At 47.4% G+C, this 18,329-nt stretch overlaps 1 protein-coding gene across 1 annotated transcript; it reads right to left on the bottom strand.

The window, feature by feature from the left end:
* Positions 1-11,902: 11,902 nt before the first annotated feature.
* On the bottom strand, positions 11,903-16,911 carry LOC125520124 (putative lipoxygenase 8, chloroplastic). The gene is made up of 5 exons (XM_048684947.2): positions 16,333-16,911; positions 15,036-15,304; positions 14,143-14,386; positions 13,697-14,020; positions 11,903-13,571 (listed from the first exon to the last, which is right to left on the bottom strand). The coding sequence occupies exons 1-5, from the start codon at positions 16,760-16,762 to the stop codon at positions 12,043-12,045; spliced, it is 2,796 nt and encodes a 931-aa protein (XP_048540904.1). The 5' UTR covers positions 16,763-16,911; the 3' UTR covers positions 11,903-12,042.
* Between the last annotated feature and the right edge of the window lie 1,418 nt (positions 16,912-18,329).

The following is an 18,329-nucleotide window of genomic DNA, read 5'->3' as shown; positions in this document are numbered from 1 at the left end:
CCACGATAATCAACAACCATCCTTAATGATCCATCCTTCTTTTCCACTAGAAGTACGGGTGATCCCCAAGGTGAAGAACTTGGGAGAATGTAACCTTTATCCAATAACTCCTTAATCTGATTCTTAATTTCCACCAAATCCTTTGCTGGCATCCAGTACGGTCGCTTCGATATTGGGCTTGTACCTGGCAATAACTCAATCAAAAACTCAATGTCTCTATCCGGTGGCATGCCTGGTAATTCCTCAGGAAATACATCAGGAAAATCCTTTACCACTGGTACTTCCTCCTGCACAACTCCTGTTAGGCAGTTTACTTGTGTCCTGTTTGGCACATGCCGGGATACATACTTGATCCTTCTTCCTTCTGGTGTGGTAAGCAAAATTGTCTTACTGGTGCAATCGATGTTTCCTCCATACATCGACAGCCAATCCATACCAAGAATCACATCCAGACCTTGGGATTCCAGAATAATTAAATCCGTTGGGAATACATGCCTTCCTATACTCAATGGCACTTGGAAACATCCTTGTCTGGCCATGTATTCTGCTCCTGGCGAGCTTACTAGCATAGGTGTTTTAAGAATCCTAGTGGGCAGGCTATACTTCTCCACAAATCCCCTTGATATGTATGAATGCGATGCACCAGTATCAAAAAGAACGAGTGCAGTAAATGACTTAACCAAAAACTTACCGATTACTGCATCGGGCTGATCTTCAATCTCCTCCACATTAACGTGGTTCACCTGTCCCCTATTGAAAGGGTTCGGCTTCTTCCCAGAGCTTCCATTGCCATTTCCATTCTGGCCTTCGGGACATTCATTGGCATAATGTCCGGTCTTGGAACACTTGAAACAGGTGACTTGACTCAGGTCTCTCTTAGTTGGGGTCGATGGGGTGGTCCGGTTCTGGCCGTTGCTTCCTCCATTCCCGTTACCATTCTTGTGGCCATTATGGTTGTGCGAGCTACCTCCTCCATGGGTGTGCTGAAACTTAAATCCCGGTTTAGGGGTAAAACGGGGCTTCTGCTGGGCTCCAGAGTTATACTTCCCCTGTCCATACTTCCTCTTACGGTTCTCAATCTGCTGTTGCTTCCCTTCAATCATGATGGCACGATCTACCAACTCCTGGTAGTTGTTGAAACTCGCTACCATCAACTGCATGCTTAGCTCATCATTCAGTCCTTCCAGAAACTTCTCCTGCTTAGCTGCATCCGCAGCAACGTCATCTGGGGCATAACGGGCTAGCTTACTAAACTCCTCCACATAATGGCCAACAGTCCTTCCTCCTTGGCGTAAGTTGCGAAACTCACGCTTCTTTATGGCCATAGCTCCTGCTGAAACATGGGCAGTGCGGAAAGCTTGCTGAAACTGATCCCATGTGACAGTGTCAACTGGGTAAGTGGCTGTGAAATTCTCCCACCATGCTGCCACGGGTCTGTCAAGCTGGTGTGCGGCAAACTTCACTTTCTCACCATCCGTGCATCCTGCAGTGGTCAACTCCCTTCCTATCTTGCGGAGCCAATCGTCTACTACTATTGGCTCGGTGCTACTGGAAAACACCGGCGGGTTCAGCCTAAGGAAACGGGCTAAGTGGTCAACAGGTGGTGGTGGTGGTGGGTTGTGGTTGTTGTTCTGCTGGTTCTGGACTAACATCTGCATCAACTGATTCTGTTGCTGGATCAACTGAGTGAGCTCCGGTGGAAATCCATTGTCACGTCTCGGAGGCATCTGAGGGTTTAGAAAAGACGAGATATAAGAATAGAGGGGGTCTAAAGGGAAAACACTACCCATATGCACATGAGCAAATGCACACAAAATCACTTCAATCAATCAAACAAGGGCTTACAAACGGTCTATCTATCGCAAAAGTGCTCGACTATATTGTGTTTACATGGGGGAATACTACTACTATCTGGTGGTCATCTAGAAATTTGAACCGGTGGAAGACTCCATGATATCTGCTCCAGCTTCGTCTTCAAAGTCGGGTTCACTTGGATCCGAATCGGTGTCGTCGATGATGATGTAGTTGTCCGAACATGCGACGTACTCGTCTTCTTCCTTGGTTGCTAACTTCCTCTTGAGTTCTTCAATCTCCTGCTTCAGATCGCCATTGTGTCTTGCTAGAGCTACGATCTCGTCCATGTAGTCCTTGCGTGTAGACTTCAGTTCTCCTTCTAGCTCGATGATCCTTGCCTTTGCATTCTTCAACTCTATCATATCATTGCACATCTGGTTCTCGTGGCGTCGAATGTGCTGGTTTAACTCCTGGATGAAAGATGCAATGGATCTATCCTTCTTGGTGCTGACTAACTCCCATTGTTCATCACGGCGTCCGCAAATCTGGTAGATAGTGTCCTTGAGGTCTTCTTGATAAACTTCTCCAATGCGTCCTATGGTGATATGAGCGGCCATGCTCCTTCCCAGACTCCAGGTTGGTGCATTGAAAACACTATCTATGGGCTTCGTGATTGGCGCGAATGTCCTTCCCGGAACGTGAGCTTGAATCTTCCAGCGCTCCTCTTCAGGCAGAGTGGCGTTGAAGGTTCCCATGAAGCTTGGTAATCCAATGTTCAGGTACTTGGTGACTTCCTTCAGGTGAAATCCAAAAGGTGTGCCTTCATCCGGTTGAGCGTACTTAATCTTCGCGTGCGTCATCCTAATAGACTAGAAAAGATGAGGAGTTAGAAAATGAGAAGAGAATGGTGATCTATGGCTTTAACTTAGTGGTCGTGTCCTACAGTCAGCGTGTGCTATGATACCATCTCTGTAGCGACCTGACCCGAATGGATCACGTCTACTGTGCTACGGTGTCATCCCTGGATCAGTAATGCTGACACCACACAGTACATCGAGGTTTTATAGCAGAGTTGCAATCACACACTTATTACATCGATGGCTCAAAAAGAACTTATTACAATAAATATGGCTGAAGGCCATCTAATATCGATAACAGCGGAAGACTCGAAAGATAAATGGGTCCATCAACTCCAGCGGCATCACTGAGTATAGGGCCACGACCTAAAACACCTCAATCGTCGTCTGAAAAATCTGCAACATTAACGTTGCAGCCCGAAAACGGGTCAGCACATGGAATATGCTGGCAAAGTAACACATAGAGAGTAATGGAATGAAACAGCTATACTATATGCATATATGGCTGGTGGAAAGCTCTATGGTTACAGTTTTGCGTAAAGCCAGTTTTTCCCTACTGCAAAGGAATAAGTTTATTTAACTATCATGGTGGTTGTGAAACATTGAGAATGGTTGACAGCATTCTCAATCCCAACTAAAAGTACAATTAAAACCCAACAACATTAATTAGAAGTAACATGTTGAGATTCACATGATATTCAAGTACTAGATACTCAAGTTGTCCATAACCGGGGACACGGCTAATCATGATTAGTTTGTACACTCTGCAGAGGTTTGCGCACTTTTCCCCACATGACTCGATCGCCTCCGTTTGTTTTCTCGCACTACATGGTGTTTGAGAAACGGATGACCGAGACATAGTCTTTCAGAAGCACTAGCACCTTACATGTGGGGTAGACCGGTACACCTACATCCCCTACATCTGCTAGTCCACCCCGTAAGAGTTCGCACAACTTAGTCAACTATGCCAGAGCCCATAGTAGCATGTGGCTGCACACGAAAGTTTCTAGCATGAAAGATCTTATGATCCCTTTGAGCCTGGGTGGCGGTCCAAAAAAAACAGGCAAGTCCTGATAGACATCAGGTGCCTCAATCCACCCAGATGTGTGTTAGGTTGCCACCTTAGATAAACCATTAAAATTATCAATCTCACATCTGTCATGGATATCACTCACCCAATCCACGTCTACTAGCATAGCATGGCATAATAAGCAAACGTAGAAGTAACTCCCAAAGGTTTCATAATAATACAGGTAATAGGTACTACCTCATCTACTTCCCATCCCACAATTTAATTAGATCCTAATCATGCAATGTGTGAGGATTGATCTAATGCAATAAAACATGGGTTGTAGAAAAGGTATGATCAAAGTGTTACTTGCCTTGCTGATGATCCGCGAGTCCTAGGGTTTTGAAGTAACAAGCGGCGCAATCCGGGTAATCTATCACAGACAAACCACAAGCATACAATAAGTACTCATCTAATGCACAGGTAAAACTCGAACAAGAGAACGAACCAAGTAGTTCAACTTAAGAACTCCGGTTGCAAAGAAAGAACGAAAAACAAACGGCGGAAGAAAACAACTCGGTTCTAGCAAATTGAAACTAGGTCAAATTTTACTGTAGCAAAAGCTTGTTCAAGTTGATTAGACGGAACGGCGGTTTCGAGACGAAACTCCAGGTGCTTGAATCACCTGATTCCGATAAACGAGCGAAAAGAAAGACTAGAAAGAAGATCGGATCTGAGATCGCGATCGCGGAATAAATCCGACGAAAAGAAAAAGAAAAACGGTTAAACGAACGGACGTCGTTAACCTAGAAGAATCCGGTGATCACGTTCGTTAGGACGAACGGTCCGGCGAACGGTCCAAAGGCAACTAAATCGGAGAAGAAAACGAATCCGATCTAGGGTTTCGGAGAAGAAAACCGAACGAAAAACTGATCTAGAAAACCGGAACGGTTTAGAGAAGAAAAGAATCGGAACGATTAGAAGAAAACGATCCGAGAAAAAGAGACGCGGGGCAACCTCCGGCGAGGTCTCCGGTGAGGGGCTCCGGCGGCGGCGGCGTAGGGCGGCGGCGTGGGCAAGGTGCGGCGGCGGCGGTGACGCAGGGCGCGGGCGGCGGCTTAGGGCGGCGGCGTGGGCAAGGTGCGGCGGCGGCGGTGACGCAGGGCGCGGGCGGCGGCTTAGGGCGGCGCGGCGCGGGGTGTGGTGGAGCTCTAGGCTTTGGGTTTGATGATTTAGAGGAGGGGGTGCTTGGGTATTTATATGGGTGAGGGGAGACAAAACTTGGGGTAGGGGACAAGAATTAGACTAGGAATAGGAATAGAAAAAAGAAAAGGAAAAGATCTAGAAATAGAAAAGGAATATACGGAAGTAGGACAAAAGTCCTACTAGGATTCGGTTTAGAGCAAGAGGCGAGGCGGCGGCCTCCTACGCCAGCGCTAGGCGCGCGCGGCTCCCTGGGGGCGGTGATCTTGGCCATAGCCTTGGCCGGCTGGGCCTTTGGCCCAAGGCGCTGGACTTTGATTTTTTTTTAACTGGTTCTCGCGCAAAAAATAAACCAAAAAAAACAAAAAGAGATCTAAACGAACTCCGAAAAATCTAAAGTAAATTTTCTCCGACTCCTAAAAATGAGTCGAACAAAATGAACTTTTCTCCGGACCTAAAATGCAATTTTCGAAAACGCGCATTTTTCCCTATCCAAATAAACTGCAAATAAACACCGGAAAACAAAAATTGATCTATTTATTATATCTTCATTTTTTTCCTAAATTTGGGAAAGTCATATTATTCCCTCTCTCATATATTTTAACACCGGAAAAATTATTGAAGATAAAATAAATAAATCAAATGATCCTATTTTCAAAATTCAAGAAAACTCTCAAATATGAAAATAACGAAATCTCCAACTCTCTCCGAGGGTCCTTGAGTTGCGTGAAATTTCTAGGATCAACCAAAATGCAAGAAAATATGATATGCATATGATCTAGTGTATAACATTCCAAATTGAAAATTTAGGATGTTACAATAAGTTTTGTGATTTGATGTGCCGAAGGTTGTTCGGAGTCCCGGATGAGATCACGGACATGACAAGGAGTCTCGAAATGGTCGAGAAGTAAAGATCGATATATTGGAAGGCTATATTCGGACATCGGAAAGGTTCCGAGTGATTCGGATATTTTTCGGAGTACCGGAGAGTTACGGAAATTCGCTAGGAGAAGTAGTGGGCCTTAATGGGCCATACGGGAAAGGAGAGAAGGGCCTCAAGGGTTGGCCCCCATGGCAAGTCCGAATTGGACTAGGAAGGGGGTGACGCTCCCCTCTCTTTCCTTCTCCCTCTCCTACTCCTTCCCTCTCTCCCCTCTTGGAAAAGGAAGGGGACTCCAACTAGGATTGGGAATCCTAGTTGGACGCCCCCTATAGGCGTGCCGCTCCTAGGCCGGCCTCCTCCTCCCTCCTTTATATATGTGGGCAGGGGGCACCCCAAAGGCACTCCAAGATTTGTCTTAGCCGTGTGCAGTGCCCCCCTCCACAGTTACACACCTCGGTCATATCGTCGTAGTGCTTAGGCGAAGCCCTATGCCAGTAACTTCATCATCACCGTCGCCACGCCATCGTGCTGACGAAACTCTCCTTCGGCCTCAACTAGATCATGAGCCCGAGGTACGTCATCGAGCTGAACGTGTGCTGAACACGGAGGTGCCGTACGTTTAGTACTTGGATCGGTTGGATCGTGAAGACGTTCGACTACATCAACTGCATTACTTAACGCTTTCGCTTTCGGTCTATGAGGGTACGTGGACACACTCTCCCCGCTCGTTGCTATGCTTCTCCTAGATAGATCTTGCGTGATCGTAGGAATTTTTTTGAAATACTACGTTCCCCAACAGCGTTTAATTCTTTCCAAAAGATCCCACCAAAATTCAATAGTCTTCTTCATAAATGAACCAGCACAAGAAGTATCAAGCATGGTTTGATCATTACGAGAAAGCCGAGCATAAAAATTCTGGATAATAATTTCTCTTGAGAGCTCATGGTTAGGGCATGAATATAACATTGACTTAAACCTTCCCCAAGCTAGAGCGATACTTTCTCCTTCACGAGGCCAAAAATTATATATATAATTCTGATCACGATGGACTAGATGCATCGGATAAATTTTTTGGTTGAACTCCAATTTCAAACGATTCCAATTCCATGATCCAATATCATCACATAAGCCTATACCATGCCAATGCTTTTCCCTTCAAAGATAAAGGGAAAACCTTTTTCATCACTTCATCCCTGGGTAAACCTGCAAGCTTAAACAATTCACAAATTTATTCCACATATATCAAGTGCATATCAGGATGTTTGATTCCATCTCCTGCATAAGGATTAGCTAGCAGTTGTTCTATCATACCCGAAGGAATTTAATATTCAATATTTTAAGTAGGTGCAGTAGGTTAAGGGGTTGCTAATTGTGGTTCCGGACGAGGTGAAGATACCCCGAACAAACTACTCAAAGGATTGTTTTCCATAGTAACAAGTGACAATAAATTTCAGTACACTATATAAATGTTTCCTTACCAAATTCCACTTACCAAAGGCGCTTCACTCCCTGGCAACGGCGCCAGAAAATAGCCTTGATGACCCACAAGTATAGGGGATCAATTTTAGCTCTTTTCGATAAGTAAGAGTGTCGAACCCAATGAGGAGCACAAGGAAATGACAAGTAGTTTCCGATAAGATATTGTCTGCAAGTGCTGAAATTGTAAGTAGCGAGTAGTTTGATAGCATGATATTTTGTAACGAGCAAGTAACGATAATAGTAACAAAAGTGCAGCAAGGTAGCCCAATCCTTTTGAGGCAAAGGACAGGCCAAAACGGTCTCTTATGATAAGCAAAGCGTTCTTGAGGGTACACGGGAATTTCATCTAGTCACTTTCATCATGTTGGTTTGATTTGTGTTCGCTACTTTGATAATTTGATTTGTGGGTGGATCGGTGCTTAGGTGTTGTTCTTACTTGAACAAACCTCCTACTTATGATTAACCCCCTCGCAAGTATCCGCAACTACGAGAAAAGTATTAAGAATAAATTCTAACCATAGCATTAAACTTTTGGATCCAATCGGTACCTTACGGAATAGCGCATAAACTGGGGTTTAAGCTTCTGTCACTCTTGCAACCCACCATCTAATTGCTGCTCCACAATGCATTCCCTTAGGCCCAAATATGGTGAAGTGTCATGTAGTCGACGTTCACATGACACCACTAAGGGAATAACAACATACATACTATCAAAATATCGAACACATATCAAGTTCACATGATTACTTGCAACATGATTTCTCCCGTGACCTCAAGAACAAAAGTAACTACTCACAAATGATAAACATGTTCATGATCGGAGGAGTATTAAATAGCATAATGGATCTGAACATATAATCTTCCACCAAATAAACCATATAGTAATCAACTACAAGATGTAATCAACACTACTAGTCACCCACAAGTACCAATCTATAGTTCTGGTAACAAGATTGAACACAGGAGATGAACTAGGGTTTGAGAGGAGATGGTGTTGTTGAAGATGTTGATGGAGATTGCCCTCCCCAAGATAGGAGGGTTGTTGGTGATGATGAAGATGATTTCCCCCTCCGGGAGGGAAGTTCCCCCGGCGGAATCGCTCCGACGGAGGGCAAAAGTGCTCCTGCCCAAGTTCCGCCTCGAGGCGGCGGCGCTTCGTCCCGAAAGTCCTCCTCTTATTTTTTAGGTCAAAACCACTTATATACCAGAAGATGGACACCGGAGGTGGGCCAAGGAGGCCACAACCCACCAGGGCGCGCCTGGGGGGCCTGGCGCGACCAGGTGGGTTGTGCCCACCTGGTGGCCCCCCTCTGGTGTTTATTGGCTCCATTATTTCTCAAATAACCCATAAAAATTTCCGTAAAGTTTCAGCTCATTTGGAATTATGCAGAATAGGTGCCTCACGTAGCTTTTCCATGTCCAGATTTCTAGCTGCCGAAATTCTCCCTCTTGGTGTGTTCCTTGCAAATTATGAGAGAAAAGGCAATATAATTACTCCAAAAAGCATTATTATGGATACAAACATTATAAATAACAGTAAGAAAACATGATGTAAAATGAACGTATCAGGAACCTTCTAAAGCGTTCCTAGCCGGTTCTTACTAGTTTTAAGAAAAATCTAGAAGGTTCCTGAACCAGTTTTTTTTACTCTTTCTAGTTTTTCTTCTTCCTTTTACGGGTTCTTTTTTCTTTTCTTTTTGTTCCTTTTTTGTTTTCTTTCAGTTTTCCTTTTCAAGTTAATTTATCTTTTCAACAAATTTTCTTTCTTTGGTTTTTTGTTTCTTTTTCTTTTCTTCTCTTTCTTTCAATTTTTTTTCAAAATACTTAGGTTTTGTTCATGTTTCCAGAAAATGTTCAGTTTTCGAAAAAAATGTTCTTAAAATTCAAAAATTGTTCAAAACTTTTGAAATTCAGAAAATGTATCGGATTTCAATTTTTTGTTCACGTATTCAAAAAAATCATGCTTCCAAATTTGTTCGGGATTTTTCGAAATTGTTCTCCATTTTAAAATTTGTTCTCAAGATTCAAAAAATGTTCGTGCTTTAAAGAATTGTCCGTGCTTCCAAATTTGTTCTCAAGATTCAAAAATTGTTCGTGCTTTAGAAAATTGTTCACAAATTCCAAAAAATTCTTGTTTTCAAAGAATGTTCTCAAAATTCAAAAATTGTTCTCATTACACCAAAAAGTTCAAAACTTTTGAAATTAAGAAAATGTACTGGATATCAAAAAATTTCACCTATTCATAACAAATTCATGCTTCCAAATTTGTTCAGGATTTGTTAAAATTGTCCTCCATTTCAAAAATTGTTCACAAAATTCAAAAATTGTTAGTGCTTTAAGAAATTGTTCGTGCTTCAATATTTGTTCTCCAAATTTGTACACAAATTCAAAACTTTCCCGTTTGAAAATTTGTTCACAAATTCGAAAATTGTTCAAAGTCTTTACAAAATGTCCCTGTTGTTCAAGATTTGTTCACAAATTCATAAAATGTTCCTATTTTGAAAAATATGTTCACAAAGTCGAAAATTGTTCACTGTTTTTCAAGCTTGTTCGTGATTGTCATAAGTTGATTGGTATTATAAAAGGTTCCTGTTTTTCAAGATTTGTTCAGAAATTCAAAAAAATATTCATGCTTTAAATTTCGTTCACAAATTCAAATATTTTTCACATTTTGTGAAAAAGGTTCCTGTTTTTCAAAATTTGTACACATCTTCAAACATTATCCCATTTTACAAATTTGATTAAAATTCCAAAAAAAATACACAACTTTTCAAACTCGTGTGTGCTTGGCGAAAACGTTCGTCATTTACAAAATGTTTATTTAGTATTTTCAAGAAATGACTAAAAGGGGGAAAATAACCCGATCACGCGATTTATCTAGTGTTAAAGCATTTGTGTTGCATGTGTACCACTAAGAGTAGTAAGCCGCCGTGGCCAGCTACGTGTCTTTGCAGCACAGCGATCGCGAGATGGAATCCTGCATGCTTTTTTCTTACTTTTTTTTACACTGCTCGCAGCTCATGTGTGGGCCGGCCTAGTGGGAGCACTGCCGTATGCGAAGCCCCGACTTCCAGCCGCATAATGGGGCGTATAGGAGGTCCCGAAGAAACAGGTCCTTAAGAACCAGAAAAGGTTGTCATGCTCAAGAAAGAGAACGGAGTGCGGGCCGAGAAGATGGGCCTGCAAAACAACACAGCCCGAGCAAAATGTTACTGTGTCTCGAAAAAAGAGAGCAAAATGTTTTTTTACGATCAATATCATAATATATTTAGGACCCTCATAAGTGTCACACGTATGGCACGAATACATGGCAACTCCCAACGTTTTTGACAACAAGTATAGTGACACGAGGACGACAACTTTAGTTGTCAAGCATGGCAACTTTCTTTTTGGATGGTAAGTTTCAAATTTTTTTTCTTTTCAGATGGCAACTTTAGTTGTAAAAAAATTCAGGGCCGAAGTGCTTCATGCCACACGTGCGGCATTTGGTATATTTATAGTAGGAAATTGTGCATGGTAGAGATACATGAGCTACATCAATTACAAAATATATATAGTCAAAAAGAAACAAGGAAATCTTGGAGATCTTCAAATCCTTTCTTCTTCCATGACAAGATCTTGCACTTTTCTGAAAGCAGACACAGAAAACTAACAAATGTATCAAATCACATAACTGTAAATACCAACGAGGATTCCTATAGTTTTACTTTAAGCCACAATGCCAAGGCCACGATGCACACATGCAATCATTAAAGTAATCAACCAACATCGGCAAGAGTACCAATACCGGTTTCCAAAGAAAAAAAAACAAACAGACGGGCCGATGACTCTGGGAGCCGAGAGTACAAATCACCATTGTTAAGGATGTAGCAGGCGGGATAGATATTGCGACGACAATCTTGCTCGCGGAAACCATGACAAAAAAAATCAAAAGCAATTTGGCAAAGTAAGATCAGAAGGACCATACCTAAACGACGTCGGGAAGATCTCGTCGTCGAACGAAGGGACGAAGATTACTTATTGTAGACAATGCTATCTCTAAGGAAGAAGACAACTACCCAAAACTCAAAATCAATCTAATGAAAACATTATTGTTATGAAGAACTCCACTCATAGATCGGGTTCCCCACTCCTCCTGACACCGGCGGGGCCAGCCGGAGGAGGGGGAACCAATCTATGGTGGCAGCGGCTAGGTTTTTTCGGGAGGACCTCTAAAGAAAGCAAAATGTTACTTTTATGCTGAGTACTCGTATAATTTTTTTTGTGTATAGAAAATTCTTACAGTATTTTTTAATTCTTCTTTGTTGGGGGTGTGGGGGGGAGGGTTGCTTACAATGTTGATGTGGTTGTTTCGACAAATAATTATTTTTTGTGGGGGGACAAATAATTTGATATATACTAGAAATTAAATAGGGTTGTCAAAACATAGTGAAAATGAGAACCATCCGGTCACACCAGAACGCCGTGAATCCATACACCCCCATGATCCGCCGCATGGTGCACCAGTTGATGGAGTCGAAGGCTTTCACCAAATCTAACTTCAGCATCAGTGTAGGGGACGATCATTTGTGGCGGTAATATTTTTCTTGAGACAAATCTTATATCCAAAATTAAAAGAAATGGAGAGAGTACCAAAGTTGTAAAATCCACAATAAATAAATTCAGTTCAGTCAAGAATGAGATCAGTAAAATCTATTAGAATGGATATACATATAGAGTACACGTGTGAAGTGTCAAGCTTATAAACAAATACATTAAATAACGGACAACAAGTCTGCTAGATTAAAGGAAATCGTTTTTGTTGGAGCTTTGTTTGATCAGATGGAGGTGCTGTTGGGGATGCCTTTGCCCGTGACGCCGGGCTGCGAGAATGGTTTCATGAGCTGGTACGGCACGATGCCGGCGCCACACCGGTTCTTCAGCTTCCTGTTCTTGTTCCTTCCGTCGATGATTCTCTCCACCGCCTTAAGCTGCTCGTTGAACCTCAGGTACGCCGCCCGCACCGCGGTGTCGTTGCCCCACGGGGCAGTCTCCATCCCTCCGAGGTACTCCTCGTCGGGGGAATGGCTAGACAGAACGTCCAGCACCGCCATCACCAGCGTTGCTTGCACCTGCGACGGGAAGCATTCTCGGAGCGCCTGGTCGGGGTTGTCCAGGAATTTCTCGAAGGCGGCGGCGTCCACAGGCTCCTCCACCGGCATGTTGGTGCGCGCAATGGAGGGGCGGTTCGGGAAGTAGCCGCCGAAGTCGTACTGCCCGAAGTTGACCGCCGCGTGGTGCGCCGCGGCGACCCAGATGATGGTGGTGAGCGTGTGCGCGAGGCTCTCCGGCGTGTCCAGCTTAGGCCACCACGGCGCGTCCTTCTTGTCGCCGTGTCCCTCTGTTCGCACCTCCGTCCAGAACGCCTGCAGCTCCGCGTCGCCCGTGACGCTGGCGTTGTTCGGGTAGTAGCTGGAAACGTACGCCTGAACCCAGCCCTTGATGGCGTCCCAGATGAGGAGCCCGTCGTTGGCGAACGGATAGTCTTTGATGGCGAGCTTGAGGCCGTGCTCCGCCGTGGGGTCCTCCTCCGCCATGCCCCTACGGACGAGGTCGGCGGGGAGGGCCTCCATGTCGAAGCGCCAGAGCTTGTCGTACGCGACGGAGCTGAGCTCCATGGCGTACCTCTGCGGGGAGAAGGTGAGCTCGATGATGCCGCCGCCGTTGATGAGGGCGGAGCGCGCGAGCGCGTTGATACGCATGGTGTAGCGGAAGTGCGGGCGCAACAGCTGGTAGATGGGGTGCATCTCGCTGAGCTGCCTGTTGGCGGCGAGGATGTAGGGCTCGACGGCGCAGTGCGTGCGCAGCCAGTGGGTGACGAGCTCGTGGTGGCCGGCGTCGTGGGCGCGGACGTGGGACTTGGCCATCCGCCACAGCCAGGACTTGGTGGTGTCCGTGGACGAGGTGAACACCTGCCTCCACTGCGGCATCGTGGGTGAGGCCGGCCGGGTGAGCTCGATGGCGAGGAGGCGCAGCGTGCCGTCGTCAGTGAGGAACATGATGGTGCGGGAGCCGTACATGGTGGTGTGCTGCAGGGCGCGGATCTTGTGCACGTAGGGCAGGAACAGGTCGTGGAAGTCGAGCATGAAGAGCCTCTTGCTCTTCACCGCCTCGGCCACCGTCATGGTGTGCCCCATCTGCGCCTCCAGCAGCTCGGCGGTGATCGCCGACTCAGCCGGGCCGTACACCGCCGGGTCGAGCTTGCTCTTGAGAGGAAACTCCTTGACAAGCTCGATGGCGTACGGGTTGATCCCGGCGAGCGTCTCCCTGGCGAACTCCTCGTCCCGCAACCACGCAAACTTGTCCTCTGCATTCGGCAATCGACACGCATTTACTAATTAGGTTCGTGCATTGCATGAAAAACTCCATTTTTGCTACTTGGCATGCACGTGCATATGGAAGTTAGGAAGAAACAAGGTACTAGGAACGTACTCTGGACATTTGCGGGGGCGTCGAAGAGGAGGACTTTGTCGCCGGGGCCGTCGCGGAGGAACTCGAGGAGGCGCGGCACGGCGGCGCGGAGGAAGCCGAGGTCCTCGGCGCGCGGCAGCTCGACGCCGTCCTCGAAGAGCTTGTCGATGACGAAGAAGGAGGGGAAGCCCTGGTTGGGGTCGATGAGCGTGGACTGCACGGCCGGCACCGCCGCGTGGAGCACCGACTGCAGCGTCTTCACCGAGAACTGCACGTTCTTCTCCTCCGAGAAGGCCTCGTCCCTCGGCACGTACACGTCGCCGCTCCTCGTCTCCGACTGCGGATCTGCACGTACGCGCGCACGCACGCACATAGCACGAGTTACACCCTGTGGTACACTACACGCGCATGCATGCACGATGTGTGTTACGTACGTCGTATCTCTTGAGACTTTGTGGTGTGCGTACCTTTGGTGGAGCGGGGGCGGCCGGTGCGGCAGCGGCGCGGGTAGGGGAACTGCTTGTTGCCGCCGAGGACGGGGCGGGCGCCGGCGGCACCGAGCTCCTCGCCGGAGCCGAGGTCGTTGTACAGGTCGTAGTCGTAGACCCGGTCGGTGGCCTTCCTCTGCCCGGTGCCGTCGCCGCGCTTCTTGGCGAGGTCGTTCTTCCGGTAGCCCTGGAGACCCGGAGGCGTCTGGCCCGGCAGGTAAGGCTGCACGGTTGATCCACGTTCACAAATTTCAGCCAAAAGTTACTTTTCTTTATACAGTATACTGAGAGGCAATAGTTTGTTTCGAGTGATGATTCTAGCATGTCGTTTTATTTTCATTCAAGCAAGCTGCAGCTCCTGGGGGGCCACACGCGCACGGGTTGGAAACTCGTACGGGTGGGCCACGTACGTACGGTACGTACTTATCGGGGAGATCATGGGCGTGTCCTGCCAACTTTTTACGCAACCAAGTCACGATATGCACGTTCTAAAAAGGCAATGTATACGTGCACACGGTTGCTCCATGTGCAGTGATCGCGTGGAAGCCTGGACACCACTAGCTCTCGACTGCCTGTCTGCCTCCATGCCCAGCGCAGATCGCCGTGCATCTAATGCGAAATAACGAGACTTGACGTGCCTTAAATTCGAGAACTGACCATGCACGTCAAATCTGCCATACTTATGGTTCCACGCACAGTTATCAGATGATCATATAGCCTAAAGCCCTAATTAAACTACAGCGACTTGGCCTAATCTCCGGTCGATCCAGTCTCGTTCAAGGTAAAAAATTCCACGGAGATCGCGTTCGCACGTTAGCTGAGGAGACCTTCCCGATGAAAGGCAAGGCGACTGACTTGACTTGGTTCCTTACCTTGTTGGCGAAGAAGACGCGCTTGGCGTCGCCGGACTTGGGCGGCAGCCAGGAGTCGCAGCGGATGACGTCGGAGTTGCCGCCGGCCGTGACCACCTTCACGTCCTCCAGGAACATCTCCGTGCCGTGCTCGTTGGCGACCAGCACGGCGCCGACGGGGCCGAAGCCCGCCGGCACGTTGAAGTCGGCCTCGTAGGTGACGACGTGGAGGTCGTTGTCGGCCACCTTGTGGGCGTAGCTCTTGATCGTCGGCTTCTCCTTCCCCGTCTCTGCATTCATAGCGCGATTAGCATCAAGCAGTACTCCATGACACAGCTGAACTTGCAAGCTGCTATACGCGCACGGGTGACCAGGTTTGTTTTTACAAAGTTTTAATTTTCGCAATCAGATGTAATACTAGGTGATGACCATGCATGCATCAAACAAGTAAAAAAAGAATGGTTCAAACAAGGTGAAATGGGTCGTTATTACTCTAGTCGGGATATATAGTGGCAGGGCAAAAAAAAGGATATATAGTGGCATGAGGGTCTTTGCACCGATCTAAGTCGAACAAAAATTCCTACTGAGATAAGAGGAGGGACAAAGTCGCACCAATAGTACTTTTAAACCTTTCCAGCTTATGACGTTTTGCATGACGAAATTAACGAGGGCTGCTAACACAGCGTCTCAACCTGCTATGGTTTATCCATAAATATACTTGTTTTGGTAGTAACTCAATTAGGACTGGTCACTTAATCTATGGTTGACTTTTTATAACAAATTGTATCGCCGCTCAAGTTGACTGAGAGCGTAGTACAGTACTAGATTTTACCTCAAAAAGAACGAGTAAGTTATTGTCTTATAACAGGAAAAAAGTGTGAAAACTAGTCGAACCAAACGAAATAAATTGTAGAAAACGACTGATGATTTTTCCTCCAGGCAACTTGTGCATCTCTATGATCGATGGATGATTTTTGCGCACCCGTCGATCTCTGGCCTTTGCTTCAATAGCACATCTGTTAGCTATATAGGAGTAGTTAGTTGATTCATTTATTCATTCGTCCGTCGATCAATTAATTCTACTACCGTGTTTAGCTGTCCCACAGGCCGGTCGACCGTTTGAATTTTCTTTGTGGTGTTGTCCTTATAATGCCTTCGCCTGATAAGATCTTAATTTGGGCCACGAAATGGTGCAGGTTGCATTTTCACCACGATAAACTAAAGTTGTGCCTTTTTTATAGACCAAAATTAGTTTACAAAACCATGCAAAAGTATATGCGTGCATGCATGTCAATGTTCCAGGACATGGTATACTTACTGGCGTCAAGCTCGGCGCTGACGAGCTCGAGCTCCATGGACCTGCCGATGAGGTCCTTCACATCGTCCATGGTCCTGGACGGCCTCAGCCCATCGAGGAATCCGCCGACGGTGACCTTAACCGTCGCCACCGCCTTGACGCGCACCGAAGCACCGCCCTTCCCTGCCATGTCGGAAGAAGCACCGCCTCCGCCGATGCTACTGCTAGCAGGAACCACCTCAGACGGCCCAACGGACGCGCACCGCACGACGAGCTGCCTGCCGCCACCGAGAGCACGAGCACAGCGTCGCCCCGGACGGCCGGCGGAGAGCGAAGACGACGGGAGGCTGCTGCTGGTGCTGCACGTGGAGGAGGGGAGGATGCGACGACTCGCGATGGTGCGGTGGTGGCTCTGGAGGCTGGATGGTTTGAGCTGAGGAGGAAGGGACATGGCTGGCTTTATAGCAAGCGAAGCTGAGCTACAAGCCTATGGCTACGGGTGGGCGTACGATCGCCCGGCGTGTCCAATAAATTCGAGGACGGGGCTTACGTGTGCGTCTGCTACGGCTCGTGCGTTGGTGACTTGCGAGTTGTGAGCTGCGATTGGGCATGGGCATGGGATTATATAAACTGTGAGCGTTGAAACTAATGCATGGTCGACGGTTCCTTTGTTCCTTGAGTTTCTGGTCGAAAACGGCAATACGTGCGGTGCAGCTCGTGGGTACATGTTACTATCGTGAATCAAGTTCTAGGCTGGGCTAGCTTCGAGGCAGCTACGTAACTTCTTTGGAATGTGCCACACGCTTTTCCACGCCAAGTTGGCTAGCTAGCTTGTGTGACAAGTCGCCAGGTTAGGGGTTTATCCTTGGGAAAGGTAGTTTTCTATCTTTACTTAGGGACGTCGACTGTTGATTCATCTTTTTCGCTTTCGTTTCCAGGCTACTCTAGCTAAGCAGGTTCGTGGTTCAGTTCTTGTCTGGACAGTGGTTTGAGATTGTGTTCTTCTTCCTTTACTGGAGCTATGCCTTTCTCCAACAGAGTCAATTGCAAGAAACCATCACATTTACGGCGTCGCTAATCCGTTGCAAAAAACACCGCAAAATCACTTAAGTCGTTGCAAAAAACACTGATCGGATGATTTGGCTTGTTTAATCACTTTCTTACAAGTGGGGCTAGATTGTAAGGTACTGACTTAGCAAAAAAATAACACAAACACCCCTAGATCTAAAAAAAGAAAAGCAATCAGACCCTCCCCTCCCCCCGCGTGTCGACGAGTTGTGTGTTGGCGGCGGCGCGGTCACGGCTGACCCCTGCCGCCTGCATGTCCAATAGATCACCGACCATCGTCCTGTCGCCGCTCCTCCCATCGTCATGGTCGAAGGAGGCGCGGTGCTCGTCGATGACTTGCTGCGCCGCCGATGAGTCACCGCCCTTCTGGGAAGCCGCACTGCCCGCCGCTTGACGCCGCCGATGTCCAGCACGCCGAGCACTAGCGGCTTCCTTGAAGAGGCTTTGGAGGCGGACCTCGTCTGCGCGGACGGCCGCAGAGCGGAGGATGATGCCCGCAGAGAGCCGTTGGGGAGGTGGCGTGCAGAGAGGACGTCGGGCCGGTTGGGGAAAACGGCGGCGCGCAACAAGGCTGCAAGCAGCGGCGCCACCACGCATAGCTCGAGTGCTGGTGGCGGCGTGCATCACTACATCAAGAAACCAGCACGGCGGCGCGCCATGCGGGAGCGCAAGCAGCGGCGTGCATCACTGGAGCAAGCAGAGGCGAGCCGCGGCAGCAGGAGACGAACCGCAGGGACGAGGCGCGGCCCACTCGCCCGGCCAGCTCCGTCGCCGACTGCCGCATCAGCCGCGCGACTCTACCCATGCCCTGTGCTCCCCGGCGACGAGCCCCATGCCGCGTGTTGCTGCTCTGCTTGGGCAGCCCAAATCGGGAGCAGTGGCTGATTGCGTTTTCTTTTTTTGTTTCAGGGGTGTGCATGTTAATTTTTTGCCATGTCAGATCCTTACAA

Source organism: Triticum urartu, chromosome 7A (assembly GCF_056163025.1).
Source record: "Triticum urartu cultivar PI428250 chromosome 7A, HENAU_Tu73, whole genome shotgun sequence".
NCBI classification, from domain to species: Eukaryota; Viridiplantae; Streptophyta; class Magnoliopsida; order Poales; family Poaceae; genus Triticum; species Triticum urartu.
Note: the sequence above shows the minus strand (reverse complement) of the source record. Positions and strands in the feature narration are given on the sequence as shown.

Coding starts and splice junctions, on each gene's coding strand:
- LOC125520124 (XM_048684947.2), bottom strand. CDS start 16,762: ATGTCCCTTCCTCCTCAGCTCAAACCATCCAGCCTCCAGAGCCACCAC. Junction 14,387..15,035: donor GCGTCTTCTTCGCCAACAAG/GTAAGGAACCAA, acceptor TCAACCGTGCAG/CCTTACCTGCCGGGCCAGAC. Junction 14,021..14,142: donor CCGCCCCCGCTCCACCAAAG/GTACGCACACCA, acceptor GCGTACGTGCAG/ATCCGCAGTCGGAGACGAGG.